This window comes from Caloenas nicobarica, chromosome Z (genome assembly GCF_036013445.1).
Source record: "Caloenas nicobarica isolate bCalNic1 chromosome Z, bCalNic1.hap1, whole genome shotgun sequence".
NCBI lineage: Eukaryota > Metazoa > Chordata > Aves > Columbiformes > Columbidae > Caloenas > Caloenas nicobarica.
This window is the reverse complement of record NC_088284.1, coordinates 473,637-487,701: the sequence shown is the minus strand read 5'-3', so window position 1 is coordinate 487,701 and position 14,065 is coordinate 473,637. Positions and strand designations below refer to the sequence as shown.

Below are 14,065 nucleotides of genomic sequence, written 5' to 3'. Positions count from 1 at the left end.
GGCCAGTGATCTCAGAGAGTGAATGAACAGCTCCCAAGTCTAAACCAAGCCAGGAGACATCTGAATAAGATCTTGTGTCTTCTAAATGGGGATGGAGATTCAGCCTGCTGCCAAGCATGTAGGTCTTACCCTTCACGCAAGGCAGATGGAATTTCAACCATCATAGCAAGTCCAACTCTGCACAGTAGCCTGACACTGGAACAGCAAATCCTTGGAAAAAGATCTATTACCAACTCCTCAAGATGCTGCTTCCCAGCCTCAGAGGCAGAGGTGAACCTATATTGAGCTACTGGTCTGATGTTCACATATTCAGGAAATGGAGAACTTCTGAAATGAAATAAACCAGCCTTTGGGAAAACCCAGAATCAGAGTTGGGTTTTCTGGGTTAAGCCTCTCTTTACAGAGAAAACTTGTGTAACGAGTGACTTCATACCAGCTTCAGAATGCCCATGATTTCTCTCAATATTTCATTTTTAATGGAAAGCTGGAAAGCTGACTTATCCCCCACTGCTGTTACTAGATGATACCAGAGTATCACCTACTGGTGTTACTTTACAAACACTAATTAATTCCTCTAAATTTATACAAGAATATGCTTTTTGCCAACTGTTTACTGTCTTTACTCCTTATCATCCCTCTCTAATGGGAATGGAATCTCTCACCACCTTGATACTCAGTATTATTTAGGTCGTGATTCTGGCTGTAACACTGTTCTCAGGACTCCTCTCTCTTCTTCTTCAGTAATTACTTCTAGCTATCAGTGGGCAGCTGTGGCACAGGATGACATATCTACACATACGTGTATATATATATATGTATATATATAAAAAAAAATATATATACTCACTCTGGTACTTCCCCAAAGCCTTCCAAGTGTTCAGCTTCAGCTGCATACATCTTTGCATACTCTCTTGCAGTAGTCTGGACATAGCATTCCTGTATTACAAACAGATATGCCTATGGAATAATCCTCAAAACATTTAACAGATCATCTGTTTGAATGTTTGCAAGACAGCTTTTCCCCACAATTCTCGCTTACAAAGGACAGGGAAGCTTACCTGCAGTGCTAGTCTGTAGTTCTTTTGCACTAGATCATCCCTGCTCTTGGTCCCATAGGTGATGGCGTTGTGCACTTTGAGGACACAGGCGTGGCCAGGACCGAACACCGGCACGAGGCCTCGCACCACTCTGCTGCGGAAGGCTCTCCGGTGCATGCCTTCACCAAAGTGAAGCTCTTCTGTAGCTATTGTGCCATGCAGGTTCCCACCAAAATAGCTGTCACTGATTAAATCTTCTCTGAACATGAGCTGCATGAACTCAATTTCTTCTGCACCTGAAACAAAATACCGCTTTGTTCTGCACAACACCCTTCTGCAGTCACAGGGAAAGGGGTGGACATGGGAGAACAAATGCATCTCTCCACAGAGTATTAAAGAAAATGCTCAATGGAAACAGAATACGTGGCCTAACTTGTGTTCATATGGGGCTAGGACCCTGCTCCTCTGAATGTAGTTTGTTGCCTCTGCCATCTAAAGCTGTCTGGAGAAAGATGGCAGTTCAGGTCTGTAAGGAGAGAATACAGAGCGTAGCAAACAAAAAACACAGGTAAAGATCACAAAAGCTGGTTTTAAAACTTAGGGTGCTTTTAAACTGGAGCTTCAAATGAATGTGAAGTCAGTCAAGCTGTCTGAGAACTAAACAGGCATTGAGAGAATAAGGAGATCCTGCCAACTCTGCTTTTTTGGGAAGACAAAGACAGTAATAAAGCTAACGTGCAGCTGTGTATGTAGATATGAATTTAAAAGTAGAACACAGTTCTGTGCCCCACTATGCCCAGAACACATTCTTCTGAAGCGAGCCCGTCTCTTCTGAAAAGCCAGAAGTTGCTGGTACAACCAAAGCTTGCTTTAGCTTCCAGCTTGGAATGTTTTCAGGGAAAGATTCTGCCAATGTGTTTGTAGAGGCACTCAGCTGAAAGGGGTCTCAGTCCTTATCCAATGTGACCATGATGGAAAGGTGCCCTTCCCAGTACCAACCACCTTCACTACATCAGCTCCAGTGCTGCACACTGGCATATTAAAGTGTTTCTTTTCAACCTGGCAAGCACCAGCTTAAAAATAGGTTCATTAGCAAAGGTAGAAAAAAATAACAAGATTTTTATTTCATAAGTGATTTTGAACAAGAACCAAATTTCTCTAAATGACCATGTCAGTTTTAATCAAGAAGCAAATCCATGAATTTTAGTGATCTTTATATTCAGGAGAAATTAGAACAACAATATTTCTCTTATCCCCCCACATGTGGATTTTGAAGGTACCAGTGGCATAAGAATGTGTGCCTAAATTTGTTACAGCTGAAATCCAGCAGGATTATGGATTTCACCCTTATAAATGGTCACTGGAATATAAATGGGAAACAAAAAAAAAAGGAGAGAAAAAAGTGGTTAAGGTTAAGCACTGACAGAAACGAAAAAATTCTAACCGCACTTCAGGTTTCTCTAATCATAACATTTCAAGGAACGTCAGTGGAAAAGATAAATAGGAGAAGCAAAGGTGTACACTCCTGACAAATGAAGTCCTCAGCTCCCCTTCATGGTTATCTCCGGTTTAGGTTCTGAACACTACTGACTCTCTTCGGAGCACAGAGGAAACAGTGCTCATACAGAGCTAGAATTAGAAGGCTCCTTAACTCCACCTAAAATACTATGTTGATCAAAAGTGATACAGTGCTGATACATGAAAAGTCTTGTCTTTATTTGAACAAGGAACTAAATGTTTAATTTTATTCCTCTAGAAAAAGAAAGAAAAATCAATTGCCTAAGTGAAGTACTCACTCAATTAGTACAGTGTGTTCAGAAATGATAAACCAATTTGCAATGCACTATCTATCTTTAGCTGCAGCACAGCAAGACATATGCTGAGTGTGATTAAACACACGCTAACATATGGGGAAAGCATTCCAAATCTTCATGCTGCCTTTCTCTTGGAGTAGAGTTACATAGCAGGTGACTTGCAAAGACCATGTGTTTCAACACCACTGGCAAGTTTTCTGCCAAAAGAGGGGCTCTGCGTGTGCCTGTGTCTCTGATGCGATGCATCGCTCTTTCACCCTTTACTGGCTGGGAAGTGCTGGTGCATCAAGCTAACGAGAAGTTACACAGTCAGGTTCAGACCAGTAATTTGTCATGGTGTGTACTCCATAGCCCTGCACAAACCATTCCATCCTACGTGAAGGTACTTCACCTACAAAACTCCCATGAATTCAGGTGAATTTTAACTTGCATGGTACAGAAAAGGTGAGTGCAAAAAGGGAAAGACAGCTAACAAAAACCACAATACTGATTCAATGCATTCCCATAGTTTCCCACGGGATAACTATCAAAACGTCTCCATCTGGTTGTATTTTTCCATCCTTCGTTCTATCTGGAAATCCAAATGAACAAAAGGTTAGAGCACACATTCAAGTAGATGTGTGAACATACCTTCACAATTCTGAAAACTTGAGAGATGTTCCAATACTACAAGGAAACAAAGAAACAGATTTTTTAATTCAAAAAAATATGAACAAAAACTGCCATTGTCATTATGATTAATCAAAATTATAAACTGGGATTTACCTTCAGAAGTCAGATTAAACTCAGCAGTCACCTTTCCATATACGTTATTCAAGCAGCAATAATACATTCCCTTGTCTTTGTTACTGGCTTTAGCTATTGCCAAAGAGATGGGAGAGTCATCCTGGGCACTGGAACAGAATATGTTAATTTTCCACATCAATACTTTTAAAAGATCTTTCCTGATTATATCTCTCCCTCTTGTCCCTGGAATTTCCGCCCCTCACCACAAAGACTGCTTCAAATATGATGCAAATAGACAAAATACTTTATTTCACCCTACTTAGAAGCATTCAGCCTATTATGTGTTTCACAATAGATGATCCTTCTACATTCTGAAAGTACCTCAATCAAATCCCCAAATAATTAAATCACATCAAAGGCATTCTAATATTCCTACCAATATCATGGCCAAATATATAAAGTATGAACATATAAAGCCCCAAATGTGGTATGCTGTTCCTCAATATTGACTCCTCACTCAACTTTCTCTGTTCCTTTGGTTTTTTTCAAGCTCTCTGATGTCTGTGTATGCAACTTCACAGATGGATCAAGAGCAGACATTACTAACGGGGTGCAATGACATGTGAATGCAGTTACAGCAGTGGCAGCCCCAGGCTGGCTCTGGCAGCAATAAACCACACTGAAATGGGGCCACGCCTGAGTGAAAAGTCCCTGCTTAAGCTTATTTTTTGCACCTATCATACTAATCCTCTTAACAGGTACAAGAGTGAATCACTGGCGTATTTTCCCAAAAGCTACTTGGAAACTACCAGTTCTTCAGAAACATACACTCACCTTCTCTGCACTCGAGATAGTAACTTGGAATCTTTAGTCCATGTAATGGTGGAATCACCATGAATGTCACCAAATTGACAGCATAGCTTAATATTTCCAGAGCAGTCAGGGAACAAATCTGCGTGGATTTTCTTCAGCAGCTTGGGAGCTTGAAACAGAAGAGCCACAGTTTAGGATTAGAAGACAATTATATTGTTTTGGCATTTTAAAGGAATCCCAGGATGATTCGGAGACGTTAAGAACATGAATCTGACAACACTGGTAAATAATTACGATTTCTTCTGATGCAGAAACCAAGGCTTTAAAATATGGAGGTTTTAACAGACTCAGTGCCCCACACAGTCAATGGAAAGGTTTTCAATGCAAAGACATTTTGAATTTATGGAATAGGACCCAAGGGACGTTCTAGCCTGAAAAGGCATCGACATAAAATAATTTCTTAATCGAAACACATTCTCTCTGACTAAAGGACCGGCTGGTTTTGTCGGTAAAACAAGACACCACAAAGGTAGAGCATACCATGTGGTTATATAATGAGAATTCATATTAACCGAATACTTGTAACTAGTAAATTTTTTAACTGATCACAGCCTTCCAGAGAATGAGACTTAAAGTTCCAGGAGAAGCTCAGTCTCCAAGGTGTTCTTGGAACATACCTGACGCACACAGCCAGGATGAGACTCTGCAAGATTGCCTTGAAAACACAGCTGGAGGGAGGAACCCACACCTAGTGCTTAGATATTTGCACTTAATAACATCAGCAGCCTTTGCTTCCCTCTTCGGTTTCAAAGGATTCATTTCCCACCTCTAAAGAAAGTCCCTACTTTTCCAGCCATAGGGAATCAACATATACGTAGGGAAAGGTTTTGGCATCATGACACATCCCTGCGCTCAAGTGAGACACCCTGCTAGACACAAGGGATGTAAAATGCAAGACGTTCTGTTCCCCGCTGTGTTAATTCTGAGCTGCTGCACTCTGCACGGGCTGGCAGGACACATCTGCCACGGGGATCCCACTCCAGCAGTCCAACCTTCCCCACCTAATGGTGAAGGAATGCCGGATCCAGCTCCAAGGGTCAGGCACCTGGAATTCACTGCTATGCTTAACTTATAGTCACTTAAGTCCTTAGGCCTAAGAATCCTGCTGAATCAGGGCTAAAATGACGCAGACGGTATGCGACAGAACTCTAAACAGAACTCACAGCCCCAGATTCCCTGCCCTAACCACAAAGCCAACCCTTCTGCGGCTGAAAATAACACAAAAGAGACAGTATTTACCAGACTAACAATACCAACCTTCCCAGTTCTCCATACCATTCTCTAAAGTACAAACAGACATTCACCTCACAGTCTAGACTGAAGCACATCAGAAGCAGGTTAAGAAAATTCAGTCTTGTCTGACGCAAGCCTGAATGTTAAAATATTTTTCAAGCATAGCCTCAGGTACATGGGAAAAGCTCAGGCGTCTCTCAGTAACTGCAGTTCGCTTGCTCTGCTTTGAAGGAATGTGTCTCTCCTCCCACGCAGGTGGTTCTCTGGCAGAGGCCACATCTTCAAACAGAGAAAAGTTCGGGGCTTTTTTAAATGTGATTGGAAAAGTAGAACTCTCACCAGACCACACTGTAATTAGAATCTCTGAAGAGCTTCATAGTGGTATAGCTTACTTTTAGTCACTGTTCAGTCTTGCTCTAATAAATTATTTTATGATGTGAACATGAAACGTTATGTCAAAAGGTAAAAATAAGACCTTGGTCCTTGCAAAGTATCCATAGAAACCACAAATATCTGTCTAGCTGTTACACTATTGCTACTCCTGTCTGCATTTTGGTTTACCTGTTAGCAACCTCCTTGGGACTCTGACAAGCAACCTGAATCGCATTTCAATTCTATGTTTTCTACGTCAGTTTAATATGCTAATTTCATCAGTGTTATTTATGACCAACAGTTGTGCAAAGGAACACAGAACCAGCCACAATCATCAGACAGGACCACAAAACATTATGTTTATCAGTGGCACACTACTAATAACAATAGTATTTTCCTAGTAATAAAACCATTCGGTAACTAAGAGAAGGTATTTGCATTTGGAAGCCACAGTGCAGAAGCGTAACTGGGAACACAGCCCTGTGAGAACATTAACAACATGCAAGCAGTGGGCTTGCAGTTGCTATATGGCGTGTAGTTATGTGGTACCATGCTATACAACCCTGAAAAGTTACCCAAAGAGACAAATGAAGAAGTAACTATTTCAAATAGGTTTAAAAAATCATAAATGTAATATATTTGCCAGCTAGGAAAAGGATCTTAGGGAGGCTTCAGCTCTGTGGCATGGGCACAGCACTAGTTACTAAGTTCAGAGAACTGTAAATTAAAATCAGTGAGGGCAGGACGCCTTTAGCTGACATGATTTAGACTAAAGGAGGCTTGCAATGTGTTTAATGAATTTGAATTTCGTACTGTAGCCAGAACGATGGGAAAGGACAGAAATGAAAATCAGTTTTCTCTTGCCTTTGCTATCCTTTTTCAAAATCAGCTTCCTTTGCTCTTTTCTGTCTTCTTTATGAATCATGCCTGCCTCACTCTTCACAGACTTTTTAACACCGCCAGGATCCTTGCTGACGTCTCCTCTCTCCTCCAGTCGGGGCTTTTTTGACAGTGTTGCTGGTGGCAATTTCTTCTTAGCTCCAGCAGCTGAATGCCCACTCTTCCCTGTGCCTGCTTTACATTTGATGGGCTCAGGCCCAGCAGCAGTTGTCTGGTAGGATTTCGACCCTTCTGGATTTCTCAGCCTTTCTGCATTGACTGGGAACAGATCACATGTGGTCAGTGCCAAGGAGAATGGCTGAGTTCTGCTGCAGGGTGGTTGCTCTTGGAAATACTGGTTGTTCCCTGAATCAACTGCTGGCAAATTAACTAAGCCACTTACTACGCTCTCTGGTGTCATGATTTCACCTTTATCATACTCATGAGACTTAACTGAATTAACAACTTCAGTTAGCTTGCTGGAAGAGATCAAGTCAGGACAGGACTGCTTAGTGCCAATATTCACTATATCCAAGGCTCTCTGAGCCTTGGAGCTAACTGAAGTGTGCAAAGGAGCCTTTGTTTCAGCTTCATCTGGGTTATGTTCGATCTCTTGTTTATTTGCACCCAAGACTGCTTCTCCCTTATTTTCTTCAGGTACCCTATAGAACCGATCCTGCATTGCTTTGGAGAAAGTTTCCAGCGTACTCAAATTTTCATCTACTCTGACTGCAGTTTGTGTGGGTTCAGTTTTTGCTTGAGTTCCCGCGCCAGGACAGCCCACTGAGGGTACACTGGTAAGCAGGCCCTCTGACTGGCTCACAGGGGTGAAGAACAGCAATGTTTCTTTCACAGGCAGTTGCTGGATACCTAACTTATTACCGGTATCTCCATCATCCTCATTTGCTATGCTCTGGTACTGACTTGGAGCCTCTCTAGGCAGCGGGGTACTAACTGATGTTACACTTCCAGATGCGTAGGTGTGATTTTTTGAAGAATCTTTTTCTAACTCTTCATCAGACTTGAAGGTGCTGTCAACAAAAATTACATGTTGTTCTGATGTATTCTGAGGGGAAACCACAGTCTGCCTCTCTGAAACATAACTAACTCCCAAGTCACAGGAAGTTTCAGCCCTTTGTTCATCACCTCTGCAAATCTCTCTCTGTTCTTCTCCTGTTTTACATGGTTCATGTCTGGGCACTTCTACATAAAAATCTCTTAAACATGTACCCCCAGAAGACAGAGTGAATGCCACTTCGGCTTTCCCTATTCCTGTCAGTTCGTCTGTATTATGGGGTAGATTGTTACGTGTTACGGTTTCAGGAGTCTTCATTACATGAGCCAATTGTGTTACGTAACCATATTTCTGTGCATTAGAAACAACTTGAAAATCTTGACCGTCACTACTTTTTGAAAGATGATAACTGTCAGAATTAGTATCATTTTGTGCATTCAAGTCTGAGTGATTTCCTTTTTCTTGTAAATTCTCTTCGTAACTTTTATATATGGTGTTAACAGAAGAGTGTTCTTCATGTGTAAACTGATTGGTACTTTCATTGGGGAAAATGTCTTTCTCTTCAGGGAAATCAGCTGGTTCTTTTCTTGCTGGATAACAGTCTCTAAAGGGACACCCTTGACCAGTTACAGACTCATTTATCAAGGATATGTTGTGCTCAGTATGAAGTAATTTTCCAATTGTCCCATGCGACTTATCTGACATGTAAGCTGGGTTTTCTTTGTCACATGCTATAGTACCACTCTGAGCATTTTTTAACCTTTGAGGAGAACTTGCATCACATGTTTGGGAAACGTTACTAATGGGAAGCTTTCCTTCCCAAGCAACAGCCATTTGAATGGATTCATTACCGTCAGTTAACATTTGCTTTGGCTTCTGCTCCAAGCACTCCCTTGTATTTAAGATGATACTATTTGCTGACACACAAATGGATGGTGTTTCCGTTTCACTTCCAGTGCTAGAATCTAGACATACACCATCTGTTTCTACCACTTGTGTAAGACAAATGTTTCCTATGGATGCACCGTCACATGCTCCATCTGTTTTAAGTAGGATATTAGAAACATTGCAGTCTTCCTTCTCCGTTCTTGGTCTGCTCGCTGGTTGTGTAATAGGTTCCTGCATTTCTATCAAATTTGTTGGCAAAGGATGATCAGAACAGGTCTCCTGTACAAGGTTCATTTCTGTGACTTGGATATCTGTCAGCCTAATTTCTAAACTGGTGATCCCCCGGTTTTCAAATGGGATTTGATAGTCTGAGTCATCTTCGTGAAGAAGTTTCCACATCTTGTCATGCACTGCAGATATATCAGCATCTCCTTTGCACTCCGGACTTTCAGATTCCAGGACTGACTTGGGATTAGCTTCAAGCAGAGATTCATCACATGACAGAGGGCAGAGAAAATCTGTGTCATTGCTATCGTGTGAGTTAAAACTATACCTTTGCTCTCCCTCCCTTGGCTCATCACATAGCTTTGCAGAGGAGAGAACAGCACATAAACATTCTTGTTTATCAGGATCTGCGTCTGTATCCCATAAAGAAAAAGATGAAATGTCATTCTTTGATTTGTTGCCGTTAACAATAATATTATTTCCTTGCTCACGGAAGACCTGTTGGTGACAACTTTCTCTCTTATCACAGGGAACATGGTGTTGAGAATAGGTCTGCAGATTTGCATTTTTTCCTTGTAATGTCTTTTCAGCACAGAGCATTTCCGAAGCAGGATGGATGGTTCCTGCACCCTCACAAGTCATGAAGATGCCTTCCTTTTCTTTTTCAGGCTCCATCAGTCTCTCACGACTCTGGGTAAAGATTTTAAGATTAGCCCCTTGATCCTACAAAGAAGAAAATAAGAGAAATGTAATCAAAAATTAAAATTGCTGCGTGACACAGGCTTGAACTAGAGTCCTGGCTTGAAATGCACCTAATTTTGTTTTAAAATATTTGTCAACGGTCAGAGTTGCATTCTCCAGGATTTTCTCTGGTCCTCTTCAGCACTAAATCAGTTCCATGGAAGTGGTGAGCATGTTTCACCCATAGCAAATCACAGATGGAGAAGTCTACAATTTTTTACTAGATGAAAACGCATTGTTTCCTAAACAAATTATGCTTTATGCTTTTGGTTACCATTACACAGAACCACAGAATATCAGGGATTGGAAGGGACCTCGAAAGCTCATCCAGTCCAATCCCCCCGCCAGAGCAGGAACACCCAGACGAGGTTACACAGGAAGGCGTCCAGGCAGGTTTTGAATGTCTCCAGAGAAGGAGACTCCACAACCTCCCTGGGCAGCCTGGTCCAGGCTCTGGCACCCTCACCGGGAAGAAGTTTCTTCTCATATTTCAGTGGAACCTCCTGTGTTCCAGTTTGTACCCAATACCCCTTGTCTTACTGTTGGTTGTCACCAACAAGAGCCTGGCTCCATCCTCCTGACACTCACCCTTTACATATTGATAACCATGAATAAGGTCCTCCCTCAGTCTCCTCCAAGCTCAAGAGCCCCAGCTCCCTCAGCCTTTCCTCACACGGGAGATGCTCCACTCCCTTCAGCATCTTTGTGGCCCTGTGCTGGACTCTCTCCAGCAGTTCCCTGTCCTTCTGGAACTGAGGGGCCCAGAACTGGACACAATATTCCAGATGCGGTCTCACCAGGGCAGATTAGAGGGGCAGAAGAACCTCTCTCGACCTACTAACCACCCCCCTTCTAATACACCCCACATGCCATTGGCCTTCCTGGCTGCAAGGGCCCAGTGCTGGCTCATGGTCATCCTGCCGTCCCCCAGGACCCCCAGGCCCCTTTCCCCTACACTGCTCTCCAACAGGTCGTTTCCCAACCTTTACTGGAGCCTGGGGTTGTTCCTGCCCAGATGCAAGACTCTACACCTGCTCTTGTTATATTTCATTACATTTTTCCCCACCCAATTCTCCAGCCTGTCCAGGTCTCGCTGGATGGCAGCACAGCCTTCTGGCGTGTCAGCCATTCATTTGCCAGAACAATCTGTAAAAGCAGAGAGTAATTTAGCAGTCAATCTTTGAAAAAAAAAAATTACTTTCAAATAGCTATTAAGAGGATATCACAACATGGATTAGTTTGTACATTTGACCACGTATCTTTCTAGTGGTTTTCTGAAGCTTTGCATCTACTCCCAGTAGAAATGAAGAAATGCTAAAAACCACCAGACTGAGTTTAAAAAACACCAATATTTGTACACATTTTTCATTTTTTTTAGCTTTTATCCAGCCACAAACTCAACTTCATAACTCCTTTAGGGTTTTTTTTCCCCTCCTGAGTCTCAGTTCTATCCACAGTTATTTGTTAACCTGTAAAGGTGTGCTGGACGGCTGACATTAACAACGATGATACATAATGGGTGAGTCCTCTGGGTTACAGCAGAGCTGTAAATGTGTAATGAGTGCTGGCAGACACGTAACTCAGAGAAGCGATTCTGAAAAGAAGCGAGTGTTGTTACTTAGTGAAGGACACGTAATGAAGGATTTCCCAGGAGTTGCTGTGCGCACAGGTAGAGGCGCGGGCTGCTCAGACACTAGGTTCTTAGTTTTGACAAGTTCATGGTAAAAGCATTACCGGCTGTAGAAAATATTGCTTTCCTTTGCTGCAAAAGCCACCCACTTCAGTTGCAATTCCTTTCATCCTCTCTGTTCTCCATTCAGCTTGAGTAGGATGTGGAGCTGACTATATGCTGTGGACAATGGGGAAGGAAGAGATATAGAAAATTTTTGTCAATGACTTTAACTGCTGTTCCCGCCCCAAGCACCATGCAGTTGCCATACTACCTTCAAACCTGCTTGGCCAGTGCATACTTACCTAGAAACCCTGAGCGCCACCACGGCTGCCCCTCTGACTCCCAGCCGTGCTCCCCTGCTTAAGGCTGCTCTGCAGGAGATGCCAGTCTCCAGATCTGGGAGTTCAGGTGCACACCTTCTCTCGAGGCGAAGAGGGGTGAGCCTGGACGTGCCTCTACACTCAGTTCCCCTGCTCTTCTCTGCTGGTTCTGAGAGCTTGGTCTCAGCTTAGTGTTCCTGACGCCACTTCCACTTCCCCCTCACACCTCTGGAAAGCAGTTTCTTTTTCTATTCTGTATAACCTCGGCAGCTTCAATCACAGCTTTTACTAAAACCTGTGGAATTCTTGCTACGTATGCTAGACACATGATCAGTTAGTCTCTATCTGCTGTTGGTATGAAAGTGAAAACAGCCAGCATTACTGTTGGTGCTCAGAGGGAAGTTCAGGTAATCACCTCCACCAGTCACTGTTCGGACCATCTGCAGAGAGGCCAAATGACATCGGATACTAAGGAGACTAGGGCAGTTCAAAAACCTGAACAAAACACAATTAGTAGCACATCTGGGGGGTTTCATTATATAAATACTTGATTCTTAAGGGGAGTTTTCAGTGTATGACGCATGGGAATACAGCACCTGAATGAGCCGTGCCAGAAGAGCCACTGCACCTCAACAGGTGATCCACACATACCTCGCATACAGACAAATCAAAAAAATACCAATCTGAGCAGGAAATAAAACAAAATTAGAATTTGGAAAAAAGTAATGCACTTGGGAACACAATACATACATGCCCAGGGATAAGCGATCAGGTAAACTACACTGCTGACCAAGGCATATAGATAACAGAGGGAAAAAACGAAATATGGCAAGTAATAATACGGTCAATGGAGGTTGTGGTATGATACAGGAGCAGAGCTATAATTTTGTCTCTTTATGTCCAACATGTCATAAAAATAATGTTCAGAGACATATTAAAAGAATATATGATATAGTTCCGGGCAAAATATTTTGATAGAATGAAGGTTAAACAGAAACAACAGTACAAGTGCTTTGATTTGGAATTAAGGCAAAATTTAAAATATATACTTCTGCTCTGCAGAAACTCTGTGTTGTTAGCTAGAGTCAATACTGATACTGGCACTATCTTTACTTATGAGTATTTCTTGATAACAAAACTGACAGGCACATCATAATTATCTCCTAAGTAAATATATAAAGCTGGGGTCTTTAGAATATGACAAAACACTAAGGAAAGCCAAATACATCAGGTTGTGATAAAGCAAAGAACAGAAAGGCAGCTAAATCACCTTACTGCTGTGTGATGAAAAATATAGGAGTAAAGCTGGAGTTAAAATGAGCCTCTTCCACGTGTTTTTTTTTAAGGCACCTCAGAGCATCACAAGAATATTCACAGTACAATCTGAGTTAGCTGCTGTTCTCTGCCTCCTTTGGCATACCTGAAAAACAGACCATCTTCACCCAATGTGACAAATTTGTTTCCAGCCTGAGTGACAAATTGTCACATTCGGGTGCCAATAAACTCGGTACGCATCAGTTAAGGCTATTCTGGTTCTCCTTCTCCTACAAAATGTAGGAATAATTTATAGATCAGCCTCTCGCCTGATCAGCTGAACCTTTTCTGTAAATGAAAGCAGAAGTTCATCTCTGAAATGAGATGATTAATTTTACCTCATGGTTTCTCACTGGTTTTTGAGAGGAAATAATTCAGCAAGGCAATTCTCCACTGCAAATAAAGTCTCCATGTTACATTTATATCCCTCTGTTTGTACAAACGTACTGTAACAAGTCATCCCCAGAATACAAACAATAAGTATATCTCTGTCTCTGGGCCAGAGCTCCCTCAAATCCACCGTGTTTTGAACTGCTTTTGGTTTACACTGTTCTCCATTTCCCTGCTTCATGCAATGCCACTCAAATTCCTCTTTCCTAAAACAACACTCTGCTTTAAACGGCACACCTGCCTTGGATTAGCTAAAATAACCCAACACCTGTAGTTATTTCAGCTGCTTTAGACAGGTGAAACAAAAGACACGAGCTGTATTTTATCCTGCAGATGCTTTCTGACAGGCGCACCCAGCTAGCATCCTGCTCTTCCTGCTGAAGACGAAGCTACGTAAGAACTGAAGCACTTCAAAAGACAGAAAGCGAGTTCTCTGCCTTTCACAACAACACAGAGCAATAGGGTGACCATGCACCAGCTGTCATGGGTACATGCTCTGAACTGGTACGGATTTTCCAACAGAGAAATGGCAGCGAGTTATTCTGCATCCAAGGACTCCTGAAGCG

The 14,065-nt window shown here is 42.3% G+C and overlaps 1 protein-coding gene across 12 annotated transcripts in view; it reads right to left on the bottom strand.

Annotated features, from left to right (window-relative positions):
• Window positions 1-14,065, bottom strand: part of ALPK2 (alpha kinase 2) — a 64,304-nt gene that overhangs the window by 35,167 nt on the left and 15,072 nt on the right. For all 12 annotated transcript variants that reach the window (XR_010607908.1, XR_010607909.1, XR_010607911.1 and 9 more), the window contains 6 exons: window positions 6,920-9,785; window positions 4,412-4,559; window positions 3,617-3,744; window positions 3,482-3,517; window positions 1,059-1,333; window positions 848-936 (listed from right to left, as the gene is read on the bottom strand). Coding sequence is in view for 8 of the 12 variants with exons in the window: in XM_065657434.1 (XP_065513506.1) it covers window positions 848-936; window positions 1,059-1,333; window positions 3,482-3,517; window positions 3,617-3,744; window positions 4,412-4,559; window positions 6,920-9,785 (3,542 nt within the window). In the remaining 4 variants the exon portion in view is untranslated. The remainder of the gene's footprint in view (window positions 1-847; window positions 937-1,058; window positions 1,334-3,481; window positions 3,518-3,616; window positions 3,745-4,411; window positions 4,560-6,919; window positions 9,786-14,065) is intronic.